The 23674-nt window shown below is 43.1% G+C and overlaps 1 protein-coding gene across 2 annotated transcripts in view; it reads right to left on the bottom strand.

Moving 5' to 3' along the window:
• Positions 1–806: 806 nt before the first annotated feature.
• The window catches only part of LOC124041777 (solute carrier family 22 member 23-like), a 57686-nt gene continuing 34818 nt past the window's right edge, over positions 807–23674 (bottom strand). Inside the window, exons 4-10 of one of the 2 annotated variants that reach the window (XM_046359776.1) lie at positions 20772–20940; positions 18478–18605; positions 10973–11075; positions 9773–10011; positions 8638–8670; positions 6638–6761; positions 807–5488 (exon numbers count right to left, since the gene is read on the bottom strand). In XM_046359776.1, coding sequence (XP_046215732.1) covers positions 4411–5488; positions 6638–6761; positions 8638–8670; positions 9773–10011; positions 10973–11075; positions 18478–18605; positions 20772–20940 — 1874 coding nt within the window. In that variant the 3' untranslated portion in view covers positions 807–4410. Of the gene's footprint in view, positions 5489–5520; positions 6059–6637; positions 6762–8637; positions 8671–9772; positions 10012–10972; positions 11076–18477; positions 18606–20771; positions 20941–23674 lie in introns of those variants that run through there. The other variant, XM_046359778.1, reaches the window with a different exon arrangement.

Genomic DNA, 23674 nt, shown 5'->3' with positions numbered 1-23674 from the left:
CCCTGTCCCGGGCCAAAATGCGGGTTGTTGCCAAGCACTTTTAATCTAATACGTGGCGCATAGGCCTAGCTGTTAGTTTACAAGTTAAGGAAATACAGCCTAATTGTCGATAAATACGCCCCCTTTCAATATAACCAAGGCATCGGCCATGTACCTCGCAGTCCTGAATCTGCTTCAGGTGTAGCCTATATTTTGTCCAATAGAGGTCAGTTTGGAGCTTTGCAACTCTACCGTCCACAATGTTCCCATCAAAGACAGGTTACTTATTTGTTCTTATTAATCACTTGTTTATCAGAGACAGGAAAAGCCTTCACCTGGGAACACGTTCGCCATGTATTGCTTTATTGTATGACATCATACAACAGGAAGTGGTTAAAATCAGAGTATTCCAAGCTGAAAATTATATTGGCAGCATGAGTGAGTTATTTTGTTTAGCTAGTATATGGCCTTAAAATATGAAGATCAAATCAAATTTGACTGCTGACGTAAAAAAATGTGTATCAGATGTTGTGGGTGTAGTGAAGTGCTAATCAATATAACTAAATTACTGAATCATATTTAGGGGATGACTTTCCAGCACAGCAGTACACCAACATGAATCCACAATTCATTAAGAATGTGAATATTGACAACTGATTCATTACATACAGAATTGACACCCTTTATGCCCTTGTCATTATCTTGGGTTAGAGGACATTAAGTGAAAAAAAAACCAAGAACCTTGCACAAAAACACCTCAAGACTCAAGAGGTGGCTTGAAAATTGTCTGCAGACCAATTAACTCAACCAAGACCCAGAATGCATCATTGATCAATAAATAGTGAAGTTTATTACGACACGTATGGCTTATATACAAATGCATTATTCAAGTTAAAAACAAAAGGGAAAATTAAACTGGTAAAAATCCATGTTTTTACATTCATTAATTCATTCAAATCATGTAAAAACAGAAACTGTTATATCAGGATTATTTCTCATTTCCGCAGCATAGTGTGGCTACAGTGGGGACAATTTAGGATGAGGGGAGCCATTTGATCAGTTGAGAACCATTTCCAGACCACTGGATCACAGCACAACCTATCAATGCACAGCAAATCAAAGTTAGTTTACATATCAGTCTGCATTTTCTTTACCACTGTATACTCAATGTATTATAATGTCCATCTACTTGTACCGTTTTAGTGTAGCCACTTTCCCAGCCATCACCCCACTCTACCCATAGACATAGAATGTGTCATACTTCTGACCAAGCAGACATCGCTGGTGAGGACGATGCTGTCACATATGACATCGGAGACTGTAATGTAAGGTTGTAATGTGTTGTATTGTGACATTTTAAGACGAGAGCGGTTGCAGTTCAAGAAATGTGGGGTGAGAAGTATTGCTACAGCTGCAGACAATATACTCTTTTAACATTTGTACGATTGACCTCGGTTGTTCCAGTGTCAATAGACTTTCGTGCGTTAGTAACACCGTCCTCACATCACAGCTAACCAAATGTACTAATCTGACTCGACGGGAGTACAGGAGACATTATGGTTTGAGCCGTGAAGTCTATTAGATGTTAGGGGTGTACCATGCTTGAATTTTCCGAACAAGGTGTATGTAGTATTAGGAATGAAGACCACAGCAACAAGTAGATCTTCTTTAACAGTGTGCTTATTTACCAGGAAATAACCAGAGAATATACGGAAAGTAGGTCGTTACACTTTTAGTATTTACATAGTCATTTTTATATCCACAGAACTACATGACAGTGTGTGTTGTGATGACCAATTTATGATTAGTGTACAGTTGAGTGATCAGTGGCTGCTATTGCATGATATTTTGGTCACCTCCAAAGCCATTGTATTTTCCATTTTAAATAGATATTAAACACACTGTAAAAGACAGGACTCCATGGCATTTGAAAAGAACAATATGTCAAAGATTTTTGAAAAGAAATAAGCTCTACATCACAACAAGTGATGTTGTATTTGTAAAACAGTGGCCTAACAATCTGATGCAATTGCCTAACCAGTGAACTGACAGCCACCATTTTGTTTGCCCGGTATGTACTATTGTCAATAGTCAGTCATTCACAGACGTTGGTAAAACATGACGTTGACACTAGACATTTGGGTTTTTCAAAGAAAAAGAAAGCTCTTCATATATTTTTGTTTTAATTAAAATAATCAGAGACAATTGTTGTAGCTTTTCCAATAATGATGACATTTCGCTATCATGTCTGTATTGATTACAATGAAAGTAATTCAAGTAAATGGTAAAGTTTTGAAGTAAAAAAAAAAGAGAAAAAAAGAGGGATAAGCCTACATTTCAAAACGCAACAAAATTTGAGTCAATATCACAAATATAAATTTTGCATACTTTGGTGAAGTTGAAATATTTCTGGTATATTATTTGGGAAATATACTTCAAATATTTTTACGTCACCAAATATGCTAATTACATGTAGAAAACACACACAAGATGGTGGCAATGACAGATGTATTTGTAATGAAGACAAAATCCTTTTGTCATTCATGTGTCCATTTCAGAGATAGCTCTTGTGATTTTTTAGGTAACATTTGAACATCACCTCTTTGTTTCATGGAAAAGTTCACATTTTTGTTTACATGCTCAGTCCCCGTAGCGAAGATTAAAGTGCCACTTACATTCACACAAATAATGTTAACAGTGCCGCCTATCTTTATACACTAAGGACACCCCCCCCCCCGTGAAATAATGGCAATATTTTTTTTTTTTGTGATCAAGCGCAACATCAGTAGCACAACAAACTACGCAATTTGACCTAGAGTATCACATTAACAAGATCCAATTGCCTACAGTACAATGCATTAACGTTTTTTTACGAGTGGAAACAAATGTCCCATGAAACATTTGATATAGTCTGTAAATTCTCAAATGTTTCACTTACAGGACCACAACGTCAACAAGCACAACATAGTCCTAAAGGACCAACAGACCTCTCACTTCTACCACGTCACCGGTACAGCTCTCCTTCTCTCGACATAAACAGTCCATAGTCCTAATAAACGTATGCACATGTCTCTTCAGTTCGCAACATTCTCTTTCTCTAGTACCTTCTCAAAGGACTGAAGTCTTCAGATGTTTCGCTTGTCATTTTTTAACTCATTGCATCATACATTAGAACACCTCCAATACTTGGGGCAAAACTTTTATTGCCCTTCTTTTGGTTCTCATATTTGGCAAATTGCTCTTTCCCCTACACAGATTCCATTCCGTTTCTGACAACAAAAACAATTGGGTGACTAAACTCAGTTTAGATATCTGGCACTGTTGACATTCAAAATTCTGCATTGTATTCTTAAAGTACTTTTTTTTCTACATAAGGCAAATGTACATCAAACACAGTGGGCGTACATCTAAGTCTGCAATTGAGGCAAATGTACAGTCAAATGGTTTTTAGTGGTATGTATAGCATCTCCAACTAAGCATTGGGATAAAGTGTCAGAGGAAGTCAAAGGGAGTTTTGGCTGGCAGTATCTCAGTCTAAAATGACACATACAGATTCCTCCAACAACAACTATGTAAAACGCTGATGATGTCAGTTATTTACAGTTCCGCACTGTGGCAGAGTAACCACTCATTACTATCACCGCAGCACAGTCCCCCTGTCCTGTTTTCTGGCTGTTCTCAGTAAAAGGTGCCAGAGATACACTCGTCCCCATATCAAGCTGTTCCTTCTCCTGTCGGACACTGGCATTCTCCCTACAGAGCAGCCAAAATGTCTGAGGCCTGATCAGCCAGTTAGTGACTCCATACATGTGACCTGGATGTCCAGGACTTCTTCCTCCACGAGGGAGTGGCACACCTCCTTGTTCCAGAGGTAGAGCCTTGGATCATGACGACGCCACCCCGTTGATGACGCGGTTTTCTGAGATAGTACAGTCCATTATAGGGACGATTCCCGAGTCTATGGGGGAGGAGATGGTACAGTCCATTATTGTGGAAGCGGTGGCCGCCTCTGTGGTCTCAGAGTCTGTTACGTTGGGGTGCTGAGAGTCTATGACAGGCGGAATGGTAGAGTCCAATGAAAGGGGTTGAACAATTTCTGTGATGGGGTGAGAGGTAGAGTTCACAGTGGGGCTGTGAACAGTGTCCATGACAGGGGGAATGGCAGAGTCCACTGTTGTGGGGATATGACCTGAGTCATTGGGTGGTGGTGGTAGTGGGCAGATGGGGGGATGAACAGGGGAATGAGCTACGACAGGGTATGTGGGAGAAACAATAACATTATTAACACATGGGGATGAAGAGTCCAACTCCGGAGTATGGACAGAGTCTATGAGAAGGGGAATGGTACAGTCTGATGTAGGGGGAGGAGGAGCGGGGAGTTTGTCATCTAGAGAGTATATGATCGGGTCTGTGGTTATGTGGTCAGCAGAATCAATAGGAGTCGTACAGTCCGCAATGGGGGAGGGAGAAAAATGTCACTGATGACAGGACCAGGGGAGGGTGTTGGAGAGGGGGTAGAAGGTCAAGTACAGGGGGAGTGGCAGAGTCCAATGTAGGGGTGGTTACTTTGACAGGGGGAGTGGTAGAGTCCAATGTAGGGGTGGTTTCTATGACAGGGGGAATGGTAGAGTCCAATGTAGAGGTGGTTTCTATGACAGGGGGAGAGTCCAATGTAGAGGTGGTTTCTATGACAGGGGGAGAGTCCAATGTGGAGGTAGGGGGAGTTTCAATTACTTCTGGAGCATCCAATGAAGTGGGGGTGGATTCTATAACAGGTGGAGTGGAAGGATCCACTATGGAACTAGGAGTGGAAGGGTACAATGCGGAGGTAGGGGTTAAATCAAGTACTGGCGGAATGGTTGATTCCAATAAAGAGATGGGAAGAGTTTCAGTGACAGGGGAAATGGTGTTGACCAAGATGGATGTATGGGTATCTTCTGTGAGGGGGTCATTGGTAATGTCTTTAGTAGGGGAGGGAGCTGTCTCATCATCAACATTGAAAGTGGATGAAGGGGCAACAGAATTAATGAGGAGTATATCAGTGGAGTCTTCAGTGGATTTTCCATCAGACTCATGCTGGTGTGACATTAACGTCCTAGCGGAGGGCGCCGAAATATCAATAACCGATGGTGCTGCACGGTCAACAGCGGAGGACGCTGTGAAGTCCATTGTGGAGACGGCGGTGGCGGCCGCCTCGTGCAGCGGCGTGTCATGGACCCGGGTGTAGTCCCTGTTGCTCTCCACCTGGGCCAGGAGGAGGCGCTGTTCGCCAGGCCTCCTGGGGGGCAGCAGGGGCTGGCGGGTGTAACACTCCCCGTCGGCCAGGGTCTCGGGCAGGGGCTGGTAGCGCGTCTCCGGGAGGAGGAGAATGCAGATGATGCAGATGAGGGTGCAACAGGCGAAGATGATGTGGTGAAGGAAGTAGCCCTTCTGGTTGTGGAGTTCCATGATGGGGGCGGTCAGCATGCCGAAGCCAGCGCTGGCGAGCACCAGGCCCAAACCCCCACCCCTACGGAGAGAGACAAGAGCATCAGTTAGGAAGTCACCATCTCTGAAGAACATGACTACACCCGATCCCAAACCAACCTCCAAGCCCCACCGTCTTTAAACCATATCCATCCTGTAGAAAAGGTGTGCCCTGAAACCTCTGCCATTTCCAGTGCAATGATCTACTTTGTTACATTCCAAGTCCATTCCATTTCAATGCTTTATTTTATATTCACATTCAATAGCACACTCCAGCCCCTACTATTCTCATTTCCTTATGCAGACACACGTGGTCTGTGTTATTGACATGTCCTTGCCATTTTACACCCACAGCAGCAGAGACTGCTGCAATACCATGTAACAGCATCCTGCAAAGGCAATACACTCATTTCTCTCCCGTCTGCTCTGTGACTGGCCACCAGGTGGCGATCCACAGTCACTCTTCAGGCAGCACAGTGCACCATACCTTACATAACACAACACAGCATCATGATGATGATGAGCCAAAGCTGTGTCAGTTTGTCAAGTGAGGGAAAGGCCAATTCAAAACCAGGCTGATCTGTGAAAGAGACCTCGGTCTCGGCATGACTCCCTGTCAAAATAAAAAGGTTAAATAAATGAATAATAATATTTTAAAAAATATGGATATTGAACAACACCTTTATTATGGTTGTGCATATAACAAGAGATCCATGATCACACACTCAGTTTAAGTGCTTATAGCAGGGTGGTGATATCCTGGCAGGTGAGAGACACTGAATCATGAACCTCTCTATTGAGATCAAAGACTGCGACTACATTCCATTATGATAGTGCGCATCATAAAACAGGGTATTTTCCCTTCACACTACATGACGACAGCAACCGTCAAACTCCACACCTCTTTATCTTTCTCCAATTCCAGATGTGCATACGGTATGTTTTTCATAGCTTGACAGAGTGAATGTTCTGTAAAATGTTATAAAATTAACCAGACACTTGACCCGACCCATCTCTGAATAAAAAGGGGAAGAAAATGGAACCCCGTTTTTGATTTCCATGAAGCTTTCTCATCCCTGGCCTGCACATATCCTGACTGACAGCCCCCTCTGAAACCTATCCCTCCCTTCTCCCTCGGCCCCTCTCTGTGGTACGCTCCAGTGGTCCGTTCCCAGCGCGTGGGTGGGCTTACCTGATGACGGTGGGCGTGATCTCAGCGCAGAAGAAGATGCTCAAGTTGCTGACAGCGTGGGAGGAGAACATGCCGATGATGGAGAAGGCGATGGAGAAGTTCTTATTCAGCATATCCGAGCGCTCTGTACAGACAGACGGCAACATACGAGTCAGCCATTAAACACGACTCCGTATTAAGTTGAGATTTGTGTATCCGAGTACTCTGCATAGCAAGAAAGCAAACATAACAATTACCCAGCCAGCATACAGAGATAATACATTCTAATGTACTGTAGAAAAGGGGAGATTAACTCAAAAATAAAAATACTATATCTAACCCTGAATGAATGATTCTCATATTAGAAGGCTCAGTGCACTGATGAACAGTATCTAATACATTCTCAAAGAGCAGGTTGTTATTAAAGTAGTAAGATGATCCTATTAAAATGTACTTAGACTGTTAAATAATTCCCATCAGTCTGTGTTGTTGAGCATCCTGTATGTTGTCCATCACCCTGACCATGTTATCCATTTAACTAAACTAGCCATGAAGGATTACCCTGACGTTGATCTGTCTGATCCTCAGCTAAACAGCAGAAAAACAATCCTAGAACTAACTCACACGGTGCTGCTGAACGAGACCTGTTCAAAATTGACGGACAATCATCTGAAAGTGGTCTCAGTATCAGTTTGTTGCTGAACGAGACATGTTTGAAGTTGCCAGAAGAGCATCTGAAACTGGTCTCGGATGAGTTTGTTGCTGAATGAGACATGTTTAAGTTGCCCTAAGCGGATAATCTGAGGCAGAACTCAGATCAGTTTGCTGCTCCTCTCTAATCCTCTGGCTGTCAGACAACAGGCCAAGCTAATTCTGCTGCCAGGTGGAGGACTAGGGATGGAGAGAACGGAAAGAGAGGAGCTAGATAAACACACAGGGGAAGAAGAGGGCTAGAGGCTACTTAGGTTAATGAGACCGAGCCAAACAGAGAGGATCATCAGAACAAAGCAAGGATCGGGAAGTGAAACAGACAGGAAGACTTCTAATAGTTGTAAGAAGTTAGATGAACAGGCAAGATTTTTAAAAAAAGTTATGAACGATGGCGATAAAACCATATAACGTACTATAATACCATGCAGTAGTGTGGTTATTACACAGTTTATTTTGTTATAATGGACTGTAGTACTACAGAGTTGCACGACTAGCCTACTGCTGGTTCCATGTGTTAGCTGTAATGTTTTACTGTGAAGGACAAACAGGCTGGATCTGAACGTGTGTTTATGCAGTAAATAGAATGCAGATAGCTTGTCCTTGAGAGATGTATTCATTCCTCGATGCCTACGGGCGTTCTGAGCCCCATGGTGCCTGTGTTTGAACTGTCACTCAGTCGGCAAACAGAAACGACACGCCATGGTTTGCGCTAACGGGATCTGACTGAACTCTGCAATGAGTTTGAGTTTGTTGTTCTTAGGGAGTGGGTGGGAGAGTGGGAGTGATTGGGAGAAGGGGAGAGATAGAAGTCACAGTATTTAGGTCGCAGTGATGGTGAAATACCAACCTTTGCTTTAAACCCCCTCCATTGCACAAAAAAACACACTGCAAAGCACCCTCGTCTTTCTGCTACTATGTTGGAACTCTGACATTTTCTTAGTGTCCTCCAATCTTACACAATTGTCAGAGTTCCTCCAGTCATTGTCTAATCACATCAAAGAAATCACGTTAAGTCATCTGCAGCCAGCCACTGATCATAATGTGTTTCTAACAGCTTGAACCACATTTAAGACAGTAGATTGGTTATCCATTTATTGTGGAACTCTCTCATCTGCCTAGGACCTTGTTGTTTTTAAATCGAGCAGTTGCAGTATTTCCAGTAAGCGGATTATAAAATGGAGTAAACAGTTAAGATCCAGAATGATGGGCTATTGATTAGTTAAGAGTCTAGGGTAGAGCAACTGCAACCAGGGAAATATGGGCTGAGTTCCCACAAGAATGAAGGAGAGAAATCGATGGTTGTACTGTACCTATATTCAGATGTACACTGTATTTCCCCAGTACTATAGGGGCCACAGGGAGAGAGAGGAAAACAGAAACAGGTTAATATGTAGTCAAATTATCACACACACACACACACACAGGTTACACCATAGCAATAACAAGACAATATGTTTTCTGTTTGAACGATCTCAAGGTGTATTTTGTAGGTCTAGGTTAAATATATGTTCCCTTAACATTTGTGACTCTTTAAAAAAAAAAGGACTAGGTACTGTCAGATTTCGGACAACATCAGTCCTTGTTACACAGCAAAGAGGCCACCTCCCACAGACCTACATTCAAACATCATCATCAAAACAACTATACAGTAGCTAACTATAAAGACTATTTCACCTCCACCCCCAGGAGGTCAGGGCCCCCTGAGCACATGACCTGCGTGCTCGGCCGTCGGTAATTTGGTGATGATTATGTCACGCCTTGGTCATTGTATCTTGTGTTTTTGTTATATGTTTGGGTAGGCCAGGGTGTGACATGGGTTTATATGTTGTATTTCGTATTGGGGTTTGTATTAATTAGGAGTGTGTATTAGTAGGGGTGTGTCTAGTTAGGCTTGGCTGCCTGAGGCGATTCCTAATTGGAGTCAGCTGATTCTAGTTGTCTCGGATTGGGAACCGTATTTAGGTAGCCTGTGTGCGCGTTGTATTTCGTGGGTGATTGTACCTGTCTTTGTGTTAGTCACCAGATAGGCTGTATGAGTTTCATTCGTTTGTTGTTTTCTTCTTCCATTATTTCATGTACCGTATTAGCTTCATTAAAAGTCATGAGTAACCTACACGCTGCATTTCGGTCTGACTTTCTACAAACAGACGAGGATCATTACAGATTAGGCCTACCAGCTGGCTAGACTACCTTACCTAGCAATGTTAGCTGACACTGGCTAATTGATTGCCTGACATAAGAGGAAAACTACTGATGCACTACCAAAGTTTCAAAATGTGGGTTCTACTTTTCAACTCTCAACAGAAAAAAAAAAAATGTATTTTTGGTCAGGGGCCCCCTAGTGGCCACGGGGCCCTACACGCAGTGCTTAGTTGGCGTATAGGAAGAGGCAGCTGTGTGTGTGTGTGCACTATACCATTGCGTATTATACTGTAGGCTACTCACAGTTGAGCAGGCCTAGCTGCAGCAGTGATGCCAGTGCAGTGATTATCATGAACATGAGCAGGCCACCCCTCCTCCCCATCAGGGACACTGCCGGGCACAGTGCAATGCATGATGCCACTGCGATGCCCGCCATGGTGTAGTAGTCAGCGTAGAAGTTGTGGAACATGGTGGACTCGTGGGTCTCGTGGTGGTCCATCATACTGCGGGCAAAGCAATGGTGGATCCCATAGCCCGTCAGTCTGGATATAGGGAGAGCGAGAGAAAAGGGTATCAAGAAAGAGAAATAACGAAAACAGGGATAATGGGTGTGTGGTAGTGCAAGAGAGGGAGAAAGAAGTAAGGAGATGAGTGTACAGAGGACAGAGAGAAAGAGGGATATTGGGATAGAGGACAAAGAAAGACCATATGAGTTCAGACGGAGAGTTCAGAAGATGAAGGGAAAAAAAAAGAGGAAAGTGTATTTCTATGAAACAAAACTAAAAGCACACAAACCCTCTTGCTCGTCTCCAGTTCTCTCACAAGAACACAGCTCATGAAAAATGTATGGTCAGACTACAGACAGGGACAATGTGCACTGAAATAGCCTGGGGTGTGTCTAAGTCTGCTGTCTACAAATGACAGGGTTACGTGAGTGAGGAGAGGTGAAGCTCATTCTGAAGGCCAACGGACAGAAAACCGGCGGACAGACAAATGGACAGAGGCAGGACTGCAAACAGCACAGAGACAGGAAGACCGAGGGATGGACAGACTGATGGATAGACAGACAGACAGGCCTGCTAAAAGCAGACGGCCACTGCATCGAGCTGACAGGTCAATAGTCCCATAATCACGGCACACTGGTTTATAGGTAGTTTCAGGAGCCAATGCTAACGAGTGTTACCACAATGACTGGAAGTCTACAGGAACAGCCAGCATGCTAGCTGTTATGCTAGCTGTTCCCATAGACTTCCAGTCATTGCGCTATAGCAATTGAGCAAATGGAAGTGAGAAACTTCCTTCAAACTGAACACAGAGACAAACATGTTATCCACAAGTTCATCTGACTCTGGGGAAGTAGACAAAGGGCCTCATTGCCAAAATCCAGAAGTATCGCTTAAACACCCAGTCGTCGTCTGACTGGCAGCTGCATCATGGACACACGCACACAATACTACATAAACTCACACAGGAACACAAACACACACAAACAAAGATTCTTACGAGTTCACGCAGAGGACCACAATGTTTTTCCACAGGTTCCTTGTCCCCACCATCTTCACAATACACGTCTTTTTGGGCTTCTTCTGAAGAGCTTTCTGCAACTCTGAAACAACGTAGAGAAATCAGGTAAATATGACCACAATGCACTCATCTACAGGATGCACACAGCCAACGAAAGGGCTTCATCTGAGGATACGAGACTAAGGACTAAGAGACAAAGGACACCATCAGCTGCAAACTGTGATTCATACCAAGACATTTCATCACTTATCTCTGTTAGAAAACAGGAATGACAGGGGGAAAAGACTGAGTGGGGAGGGGGAGGAACAAGTGAGTGAATGAATGAACAATTGAAAGAGGAATGTTTTCAGAAGACAATGCCCCAGGACAGCGCAGATCATAGCATGGGGCATGGATGTTTGGAAGTACGAGGTGTTGCTATGAAAACAAACCTCTGCTTTGTGACGGGCAACATTACAGGTTTTTACTCAAAGTTGCTCTCTATGCAATCATGGAGCTCTGAAGTCATCCTCTGGCCTAGCGGCATAGCCATAATCCCTTGCATAAAATCGGCCCACAAATGGCAGGCCCTTTTCAGGGGTTAGTTATGTTACATTCAGTAGGCTACATAATGGGTGTGTTATCTAATCTTTATTTGGACAGGAAAGATATGACACCTAGGTCTCCTTTCGAAATGCGCCCTGTATAATAGAATATAAAACATACCGTACTCATTCAAGGTTTTTCTTTAACTATTTTCTACATCATAGAAAGAAATAACACATGGAATCATGTAGTAACCAACAAAAGTGTTCAATCAAAATATATTTTATATTTAAGATTATTCCAAAGTAGCCACCCTTCACCTTGGTGACAGCTTTGCACACTCTTGACTTTCTCTTAACCAGCTTCATGAGGTAGTCACCTGGAATGCATTTCAATTAACAGAAGTTCCTTGTTAAAAGTACATTTGTGGAATTCTTTCCTTCCAAATGCATTTGAGCCAATCAGTTGTGTTGTGACAAGGTACGGTTGGTATACAGAAGAAAGCCCTATTTGGTAAAAGACCAAGTCCATATTATGGCAAGAACAGCTCAAATAAAAGTGAAGAGAAACAGTATCAATAACTTAAGACATGGAGGTCAGTCATCCTGTAAAAATGTTTAAGAACTTTGAACGTTTCTTCGAGTGCAGTTGCAAAAACCCTCAAGCGCTATGATGAAACTGGCTCTCATGAGGACCACCACAGGAATGGAAGACCCAGAGTTACCTCTGCTGCAGAGGATACGTTAATTAAAGTTACCAGCCTCAGAAATTGCAGCCCAAATAAATGCTTCAGAGTTCAAGTAACAGACACATCTCAACATCAACTGTTCAGAGGATACTGCGTGAATCGGGCCTTAATGGTCAAATTGCTGCAAAGAAACAACTACTAAAGGACACCAATAAGAAGAAGAGACTTGCTTGAGCCAAGAACCACAAGCAATGGACATTAGACTGTTGGAAATCTGTCCTTTGGTCTGATGAGTCCAAATTTGAGATTTTTGGTTCTAACCACCACCATGTATTTGTGAGACTCACAGTAGGTCAACGGATTATCTCCGCATGTGGTTCCCACCGTGAAGCGTGGAGGAGGTGGTGAGATGGTGGCTACCACAACATTCTGCAGCGATACACCATTCCATCTGGTTTGGGCTTAGTGGGACTATCATTTGTTTTTCAACAAGACAATGATCTGACACACCTCCAGGCTGTATAAGGGCTATTTGACCAAGAAGGAGAGTGATGAGTGCTGCATCAGATCACCTGGCCTCCACAATCACCCGACCTCAAACCAATTGAGATGGTTTGGGATAAGTTGGACTGCAGAGTCAAGGAAAAGCAGCCAACAAGTGCTCAGCATATGTGGGAACTCCTTCAAGTCTGTTGGAAAAGCATTTCAGATTAAACTGGTTGAGAGAATGCCAAGTGTGTGCAAAGCTTTCACCAAGGCAAAGGCTGGCTACTTTGAAGAATCAAATATATTTTCATTATTACATGATTCCATGTGTTATTTCATAGTTTTCATATGTCTTCACTATTATTCTACCATGTAGACAATCGTAAAAATAAAATAATGAGTAGGTGTCCAAAATTTTGACTGGTCCTGTAAATAAATAAATAAATAAATATATATATAGTACATATAAATAAGTAAACAAATACATAATCAGTGCAGGCTCCTCAGAGGAGGAAGGAGAGGACCATCCTCATTGATATGTAATATCAATAAAAATAATGAAACAAAGTTAGCCTTTTTAGATAAAACTATACTAATATCACCAAATAATTGATTAAAACACACTGTTTTATCAATGAAGGTCTATGGTAACTTCAACAGCAATCACTGGGGTAGCACCATGGTGTAGCCAGAGGACAGCTAGCTTACATTCTCATCTGGCTACATTGACTTAAATATAAAACCAAGGAGGCTCGTAGGCCTCACCCCCTGGCATAGACCTACATGGTAATTAGGACGAACTCCAACCAATCAAAGCTTTTGCAGTATGAAGTGATATGTTGTCCATCCAATCATAGGATTAGGATCAGTGAATTAATCTAGTCCGTTTAATTGGGCTTGTGCTGCAGAGCATTATGGGATGGGGGTTCTATGTGTTGAGAAGCTTAGGGAGCTGGGGATGTTATGTTTGTTCCTTGTATAAATAGGTTTAACTTCTTTTAATGAACATATACCACCCCCCCACCACCCGCATAGCTTGCTGGGTGACGTAGTCTAAATGTTATTAACACATAACACATCTTCCTTCCTTTAAAAAGAAAACTACATTTCTCTGTAACTACACGTCACATTTGTTTACTCAACCTGCATAACACGCACTTTTCAAGAACACACATTTCTTTCCCCCAATATTTTCTTATTTTACATTGCTCTCATCACTTAAAAAGCAATGAACATATTCTGATGTATTTTTCCCCCAACTAAATAGTCTGTCCAACAATACTCTATTGTGGCTCTATTTCTTTTCACATAAACAAAACATTCAGTCCAGGTGCCCCTTTTTACATTTTTTAAAAGCAATTCTCAATAAGCCTTTCAGGGACTCTGACAGTCCTTTTTGGTCGTTCTGTTGAAGAGCTTCTTGAAACAGTTGGACAGCGTTCATTGTCAGTCAGGGTGTTCTGACTGAATTGTCCATTTCTAAAGGCATTTGACGCTTCAACAGTATCCTCCTGGTGATCCTCAGTCCCTTGAGTGAATGGCTGAAGCCTTAGATCCACTCTGTTTTGTCTCAGTTGTGATACATGCTCCATTTGGATCTCATAGGATTTGTGGATCCTTGTGGATCATAGGATCCTTGTGCTTTTCTCTGGATCATAGAACCTGAGCAATGGCTCTTCTGTGATGGTCTTTAGGTTGGCTAATGGATGGCTAATGTTTTCCTTCGGTCTGGTTTGACTCCATCCTGTGAAAGTACGTCTCCCACGAAGGCAAGTAAGTGTTTTCACACCAAACTCACATTTGTCTCTGTTTAGTTTTAGGTTGGCTTTCCGTGTCAGGTCCAGCACTTGTCTCACTCTCGTGTCGTGTTCTTTTGTGGGCCCGACGATGATGATGATGATGGTGTTCAACTCCTGGAATGTGCTCAAAGATCATGTGGATTGTCTTATGGGAATCTCTCAGCGGCAGAGGTTTCCCACATGGTAGATGAAGAAATCTGTACCTGCCCTCAGGTGTGTTGAATGTGCATAGCCTTGAGCTTGCATCGTCTAGCTTCATTTGCCAGAATCCTGATGAGGCATCAAGCTTACTGAACCACTTTGCTCCAGCAAACTGCAACATTATCTCTTCTCTGGTTGGCTACTTGAAATGCTCTCCCTTGATTGCTTTGTTGAGGTCTCTCGGGTCTAGACATATCCTGAGATCGCCGTTCTTTTTCACCACAATAACCAGTGAGCTTACCCAGTCTGTAGGTTCATCCATTTTTGTGATGATGTCCATCTTTTCTATGCATCAGAGTTCCTCCTTGAGCCTTTTCCTCAGTGCAAATGGAACTTCTCTGCATGTATGCACAACTCGAGTGATTTTGTCATCAGTACCTTTGTTTTCTCCTGGTAAACATCAAAAACCTTCAAAAACACATCCTCAGCCAGTAGTGATTCTTGGTCATTTTCAGTTTGTGATGTCACTACATACACTTTAACAAATCGAGCTTTCACATGCATTGATTCCTAGAATAGGCTGTACACTCTTTTCCATGATCAGCAACTGTGCTTTGAGCGGTTTTCCTTCGTGCTGTAAAGTTACTCTGCAGCTTCCTTTGACTGGTACGTTCTCCCCAGTAACCTTAATTTTCATCGGTGTACTTTGCTCTTCACTTTGTGTTCATCCAGCGACAATGGGTTTACCTGTACTCCAGTATCAAGATTGAATGGTATTATAGTTTGATTCACAGTCAACGGCACAATCCACTCAGCATTTTACTGCATGGCATACTTCCACAGAATCAACAAAGAATTCTTCAAGCTCCTTGACTGTATGAACCTTTTTCCCTTTGTAGCCTCAACTTTTCAACATTTTGAGAAACTATTTCTCCCAGTTGTTACATGATTTGCCATTTGCACTGCAATTTCTTGGCTTGTGGATGGATCACAAGTAGTGTTTTGATTGCTCTATTTTGCTCGTTTCTGTTTTGTGGCGTGTGTTGCTCCTCTCTTTATTGCATACACTGACGTCTCATCCCTTCACAGCTCTTTAGCTTGTGATCTGGTAGTTTCAGCTGCTCAACACATATTCACTGCTTTATCCAAAGTTAAATCTTGCTCACGCAGCAATCTCTCCTTGAGTCCATTATCAAGTATGCCACAGACTATCCGGTCTTTCACTAGTGAGTCTTTCAGATGTTCAAATTCACACATTTTGCTCAGTGTGTTCAGCTCAGCCAAATACTGGTCAAAACTGACTCCCTGTTTCTGATCAGAGAAAAACTTCCCTCTCAAACGTGACGTTCTGGCTGGGTACAAAGTACTCCTCAAATTTAGCCATTCGCACAGTCAATGTAAAGTTTGCCTCGTCTTGCTGAAAGCCATTGTAAAATGTCCAATGCATCCTCTCCAATAACATGCAGAAAAATGGAAGCTTACAATTTGTCATCATCTCCCCCTGCTCCACTGGCTGCTAGGTAGATATTGAATCTCTGCTTGAAACGTTTCCAATTGTCAGCTAAATTGGCTGTTAACTGCATAGGGGTAGGAGGTCTAAGCCTATCCATGACGGAGAACAGGAACAGTGTCAATTTCTCTTATTTCAGTATGTTGCTCATCAACTTGCTCATCAACAGATTCCAATGCAGCCTCGCTCTCACTGCTGTCACTCTCGCTGCTGCGGCTCGCTGCCCTCGCTCTTGCAAGCTAGCATCTTCGAGTACTCACGTCACTTGACTTGTGGTAGAATGTTACATTTTTCATCGCAGAAATTCGCAGAGTAACTCCTTTTCTCTGTCTCGTCATAGCGACTACCAATCTGACACCATGTTATATTTGTTCCTTGTATAATGACAAACCGGGGTGTAGGTTTTAACTACTTTTAATGAACATAGACTTTAGCTACAAAACTCGTTTAGCCACGCAAGGCATTCTTCAACCACCTGCAGGTTATATCAACCATAGCTGGTTAAGAAGGAGCCTTTCATCAAACCGCTTGATCATGTGGACCAAGGTCTGCGTATTCAAGCTGCGCAACGCCACAAGAAAGGAAGAACATGGATATTCTTAAATGCTTATCGACACCACTGCATTTTTGGCATGTAAGAATGGGCTTTTAGAGGACACGGCGAGCCGGAAAGTTCTGCTAACAACGGCAACTACAAGGTGCTTGCAGCGGTAATTGCACGGTACGATGCTTTACTTGCTGAAAATATGGAACTTACAACTGTCTTTTCTGGGATGTCGAAATCAATAAAGACTTGATAGCTTCCGTCGCATCATCCATTAAAAGTGAGATTAAAGAGAGAGGCTGAGGTAGCACATTCCCCCCCCCCCCGCACGTGCTTAAGTAGGCTTTCCACTTTCTTTCTGTATTTATTTAGCATAGGTGAGAACACAATCATTCTGGACAGACACGAGAAAAAACTCATTTCATAAATGTTGCAGCAGCCTAGGCTACCTAAAAAGAGATCTGACATGCTGTATTTGATGAAAGAGAGACTATATTTCAGTCTGATCAACTGTAGGCTACAAATAATAGCAGCTGCATACAGGCTGTGTGCGCTGTCCAGCTGGTCAGCGTAAACAATTGGTAACGTGATGTATTTATAGTCCATTTGTGTGTCAGGAGAAAATGTGAATGGGAACAAATTTGGTTTATATTCAAACCCGGGCTGGCTCGGCTGGCTATATGTTTTCAATCCCAAATTATTAATTGGAATGAATTTATCAACATAGTCGTGATGACAGATGTGAGTAAATGTTTCATTAGTTGCATGATAAAAAACATGCATAAAACAAGCTCAGCCCTGTGAGTTATATTGTCTATCGGTTCTCTTTTTTTTATCCGTTGTTTTACCAGGTAAGTTGACTGAGAACACGTTCTCATTTGCAGCAATGACCTGGGGAATAGTTACAGGGGAGAGGGGGATGAATGAGCCAATTGTAAACTGGGGATTATAAGGTGACCGTTTGGCCCTCCAACAACACTTCCAGCAGCATCTGGTCTCCCATCCAGGAACTGACCAGGACCAACCTTGCTTAGCTTCAGAAGCAAGCCAGCAGTGGTATGCAGCTATGTATTCACTATTATTCTACAATGTAGAAAATAGTAAAAATAAAGAAAACCTTGAATGGGTAGGTACACCCAAACTTTTGACTATTAATGAGCGCACACACACAAAATCACCCAGAAAAACAGTTACATTCAAAGGGACATCTATACCATAACCTGTCAATACCATAGTTCTCTCTAGTCCACTGCAGGAATATTGCATTGCCTACAGTATGGCACTGCCTATGGTCTAGTCACTATCCAAAGTGATTGACCTGGCCCCATCTGTTGTCTGTGAGCAATGCCTCTCCACCCTCGAAAGGCCCTAATAATGTTAATTAAGGGTCCGGAGGGTCCCATCCGGAAGGCCATGGTGTAGGTTTACTAACCTGCCAATTTCCCTCGGCCCCAGGAGAGAGGACTGTTACTATGGGAACCAGGCATAGAGGAAGGAAGGGGATTTCCCAAGTCAGATCCATTCAGACTGACCAAGCACTTCTGTCTCAGAGACAAGCCAGCAGATCTTGCTTAGGGAAATAGTAGATGTAAAGTCCTTTCCCTTCAGAAGAAGACAAACTCATCCACTTTCAAATAATCAAAAGCACAGCAAATACACAGAGAAAGATATTCAAGCCCGAAGACTGAGTAGTTACACAGCATTAATATCGCCAGTTTTAAAACTGAGATGTGTACCTGTGAGTAGAGCAGTTAAAAAAGGGATGACCTCTTCCTCTCCCGTGTACTATACCTGTGAGGATGTGATCAGTGTCCAGCTCGGTGTTAACCTGGTTCTTTTTGGCAATGTGTCCCATGATCCACTTGGAGCGGCCATACTGTTGAGTGGCCAGCAGCCACCGCAGAGACTCTGGGAAGATCCTACATGGAAACAAGAGAACAATCTTCTCAAGAAAATATGAACCGTTGAATCAATTAAATTAGTATTTTTTTCCCCATTGGGATTTAATGAGAAGCTGAAAGGAACCTCAATATATTATCCTCCTTCCTCAGGCTCTGCGGGAATCCCCGGGTACTGGAAAGTGTGTGTGTGTGTGTGTTTGTGAGTGAGAGAGTGTGTGCATTCATGCTTTCTTTCTAGCTGATTGTAACTCAGTAATAACTGCAATACTGTACTCTCGCTCGTAACCACTATGCTACCTGCCACTCATCAGGTATACAGTGTGAATACAAGGTAAATGGTGGTTAATGAAGGAGTATTTATTGCCCACGCCTTAGAGACACCAGCTGTAGTAACATGAACAGTAGAGGTCATTGGAATGGATGTTAAGCTATTAATTATCATACGCTATTATGGTTGTTACTACAGTGGGGAAGCAACGCTGGAAAATTCCCTTGGGGCCAAGAAGCTTCCCTCTGATTCTACACAGATAAGACAGAATGTCCAATTACATGTTCTCCCATGCCTCGCTATTCCCACTTCTATTTCATACATACACTACCGGTCAAAAGTTTTAGAACACCTACTCATTCAAGGGTTTTTCTTTGTTTGAACTATCTTCCACATTGTAAAACAAAATTATGAAACAACACATATGTAATCAAGTAGTAACCAACAAAAAGTGTTAAAGAAATCAAAATGTTATATTTAAGATTCTTCAAATTGCTACCCTTTGCCTTGATAACAGCTTTGCACACACTTGGCATTCTCTCAACCAGCTTCATGAGGTAGTCACCTGGAATGCATTTCAACAGGTGTACCTTGTTAAAAAGTTCATTGGTGGAATTTATTTCCTTCTTAATGAGTTTGAGCCAATCAGTTGTGTAGTGACAAGGTAGGGGCGTATACAAGTCCATATTATGGAAAGAATAGCTCAAATAAGCAAAGAGAAACGACAGTCCATTACTTTAAGACATGATCAGTCAATACGGAACATTGAGAACTTTGAAACGTTTCTTCAAATGCAGTCGCAAAAACCATCAAGCACTATGAAACTGGCTCTCATGAGGACCGCCACAGGAAAGGAAGAACCAGAGTTACCTCCGCTATAAAGGAAAAGTTCATTAGAGTTACCAGCCTCAAATTGCAGCCCAAATAAATGCTCGGCAGTGTTCAAGTAACAGACACATCTCAACATCAACTGTTCAGAGGAGTGTGTGAATCAGGCCTTCATGGTCGAATTGCTGCAAAGAAATCACTACTAAAGGACACCAATAATAATAAGAGACTTGCTTGGGCCAAGAAAATCGAGAAATGGACAGACCGGTGGAAATGTCTAATTCAAGGCACACTTATCCAGCATGGCTACCACAGCATTCTGCAGCGATACACCATCCCAACTGGGTTGGGCTTAGTGGGACTATCATTTGTTTTTCAACAGGACAATGACCCAACACACCTCCAGGCCGTATAAGGGCTATTTGACCAAGAAGGAGAGTGATGAGTGCTGCATCACATGACCTGGCCTCCACAATCCCCCCAACCTCAACCCAATTGAGATTGTTTGGGATGAGTTGGACTGCAGAGTGCAGGAAAAGCAGACAACAAATGCTCAGCATGTGGGAACTCCTTCAAGACTGTTGGAAAAGCATTCCAGGTGAAGTTGGTTGAGAGAATGACAAGAGTGAGCAAAGCTGTCATGAAGGCAAAGGGTTGCTATTTAAAAAATCTCTGTTTAACACTTTTTTGGGTACTACATTATTTCATGTGTTACTTAATAGTTATTTCATAGTTCTACAATGTAGAAAATAGTCAAAATAAAGAAAAACCCTTGAATGAGTAGGTGTCCTAAAACTTTGGACCGGTAGTGTACATAATATAAGCATTGGATAAATAGAACCCACATTAGCCTACAACATAACCCAATCATGAACTGTAGTGTATGATGATTGGGAGTGGTAGGCTATAGCAAGTAACCAAGTAAATTAAATCAGTAGTATCAATCTCAATGGGATCACCCGTATAATAAACAGCTAAATATATCAATACTAAGATGCTAAATTAAAGCAGGTGGTGGGGGTATAGCCTGTCCCAAAACTGTTTTGTGCTTTGCCTGAGATGGGGAGTAAAGTAGGTGTTGTCCTCACCAGATATAAGAGACCATGAGGATCAGTGGGCAGATGATGACGGCCTGCAGGACCTGCCAGTCTCGACAGAGGTATGCCATCCCTGGCATAAGGAGCTGCCCGACCAGCACCACGAAGCTGGCAACCATGGTCATGGAGAAACGCCAGGCTGGTAGGCACAGCTCAATCCCTGGAAAAGAGAAAGAGAAGACTTGAGTAATATTACAATACAGACATAAGCACAGTCACAGTTCCAGACAGAGCTCGACCGCAGGGAGGGGGACGGACGGACGAAGAGAGAAAGAGGAGAGAGGTTAGCCTACAAGTCAAACCAAGGGTCAACAATGTCACCCCCACATTTTCACAACTTGACAGAGAGTGGTCAGAGGGGAGAGTGGTGGCACTAGTTCCACCACACAGCGAGGAGGTATCCTGATACCGATGCCACTATCGTGAACATTGTCTAATTACCTTGTCTGGAACTGATGCAATACAGAGGAAAGATCAGGGACATTGTATGACTGACGCCACAGCATAAATCGGCAATTATCATGCAGAGAATATGACGTCAAATATTTGCTTATTTTGTCTTAAGAGCACTAAAGAGGCACTGCCCTGAACAGAGCCCATTGCGGTGAACTAACGATGGCCAACTTGTACTTACTTCTCCCCAGCTACGATAAGAAAGATCCTGGTTCATTCATACAGTCATTAGCATGCATGCCACCACCTCGCTAGCCGCTAGCCGGCAGAAACACACAACTCAGCCCCTTAGCTGGCTAGCTCGATGCTGCAGCAGCACCATTTATAAAATATATTAAAAGCAGGCAATGTGTCTGGTATTGTAACAGTTGCTTTGCCTCTTTCTTCCCCCGTCTCTCCCTCAGCCTTTTGTCCACCATTCATTTCTTCCTTTACATCTCCTCCTGTCTTTTTTGACAAGTGTTTTATTTTCTGGCGGCCGCATTCTGCAGCCGGAGCACGCGGTCCAGCTCCAGATGGGTCTTTCAAGGTGACAGGCCAGGGATAATACAGAGACTGCAGGCTGTAGCTCCGCTCCACTACCAAAGAAAAGCCTGGAATTTCAATTAGGATCTGCCCCCCTCCTAGCTCGTATGAATAATGCTCTGTGTTCGTGGAACAGTAACACAGCTGGAACCACCAAGCTAAGAGGGGGAAGAGGGGAGAGAGCAGGAGGGGGGGTAACACAGCTGGAGCGACCAAGCTATGACTGAAGGAGTGAAGAGAGGGAATGTTGGGTTTTTGAATAACCTCGTCCTGTAGCTCAGTGGGAGTTGTGTGAGTGAAGTCATGGGGCAATGGGAATAGCATTGGTTTGGTGTTATGGTTGTGAGGATCACACATACAGACGCACTAACAGAACATTCTGTACAGAATGACTACGTATGATAACATGTAAGACACTCATGCAGACACACACAAACTCCTGAAGGGGCAGAATGGGGGTTGAGGGGTGAAGGTGGGGGCCACCTGAGCACCTTCCTCCAGCTGCCCCTAATCTTCCCCACCCCTCCTAAATCAGCAGTCCCACAATTCCCCGCTCCAGATCCAAACCGCCAACCATCAGCTCGGGCCCTTCCCTGCCTGCTGAAACAAACAAGTGCTCAGCTGACGTCAAGCAAAACACTCACAGAAAGCCAGGGCGACAGGAGTGACCAAATACACTAAAAGGGCTTTGGTGACAACAAGGTCATTGAACGTCAGGGTGATATCATCGAAGGTTGACTAGGGGTAGACTTACCAACAAAAGTGATCATCTTATTTTGCTGCCTTTACCAATACAAGTAGTTGAGTAACACAAACACAGTGTGGGATCCTAATAGAGCATGCAACTTCAAGAACTGAACGTCCAGTGAGCCAAAGAAGGCCCATTGTTCTGAGAACACTACAATATCTGACCACTGTCTTTTCCCCAGCAATCACATGATCTCCTCATGCCCTCCCCCTTTGCCTCACTGACCCCGGCTACTGGGTTTGTGTCTGTAACACATGTGTGTTCCCAGGGCCCACTCCTTCTAAATACAGTACATACGGACATTCAGTTGAAGTCGGAAGTTCACTTTCACCTTAGCCAAATACATTTAAACTCAGTTTCACAATTTCTGACATTTAATCCTAGTAAAAAAAATCCGCCAGTTAGGATCACCACTTTATTTAAGAACGTGAAATGTCCGAATAATAGTATAGAGAATTATTTATTTCAGCTTTTATTTCTTTCTTTCATCACATTCCCAGTGGGTCAGAAGTTTACATACACTCAATTAGTATTTGGTAGCATTGTCTTTAAATTGTTTCACTTGGGTCAAACATTTTTGGTAGCCTTCCACAAGCTCCCCACAATAAGTTGGGTGAATTTTGGCCCATTCCTCCTGACAGATCTGGTGTAACTGAGTCAGGTTTGTAGGCCTCCTTGCTCGCACATGTTTTGTCAGTTCTGCCCACAAATTTTCTACAGGATGGGGTCAGGACTTTGTGATGGCCACTCCAATACCTTGACTTGGTTGTCCTTAAGCCATTTTGCCACAACGATGGAAGTATGATTGGGGTCATTGTCCATTTGGAAGACCCATTTGCGACCAAGCTTTAACTTCCTGACTGATGTCTTGAGATGTTGCTTCGATATATCCACATATTTTCTCCTCCTCATGATGCCATCTATTTTGTGAAGTGCACCAGTCCCTCCTGCAGCAAAGTACCACCACAACATGATGCGGCCACCCCTGTGCTTCACGGTTGGGATGGTGTTCTCCGGCTTACAAGCCTCCCCCTTTTTCCTCCAAACATAACGATGGTCATTATGGCCAAACAGTTCTATTTTGGTTTCATCAGACCAGAGGACATTTCTCCAAACAGTACAATCTTTGTCCCTATGTGTAGTTGCAAACCGTAGTCTGGCTTTTTTA

The sequence above is a fragment of the Oncorhynchus gorbuscha genome, linkage group LG08 (assembly GCF_021184085.1).
Source record: "Oncorhynchus gorbuscha isolate QuinsamMale2020 ecotype Even-year linkage group LG08, OgorEven_v1.0, whole genome shotgun sequence".
NCBI lineage: Eukaryota > Metazoa > Chordata > Actinopteri > Salmoniformes > Salmonidae > Oncorhynchus > Oncorhynchus gorbuscha.
This window is presented reverse-complemented; position numbering and strand designations above follow the sequence as displayed.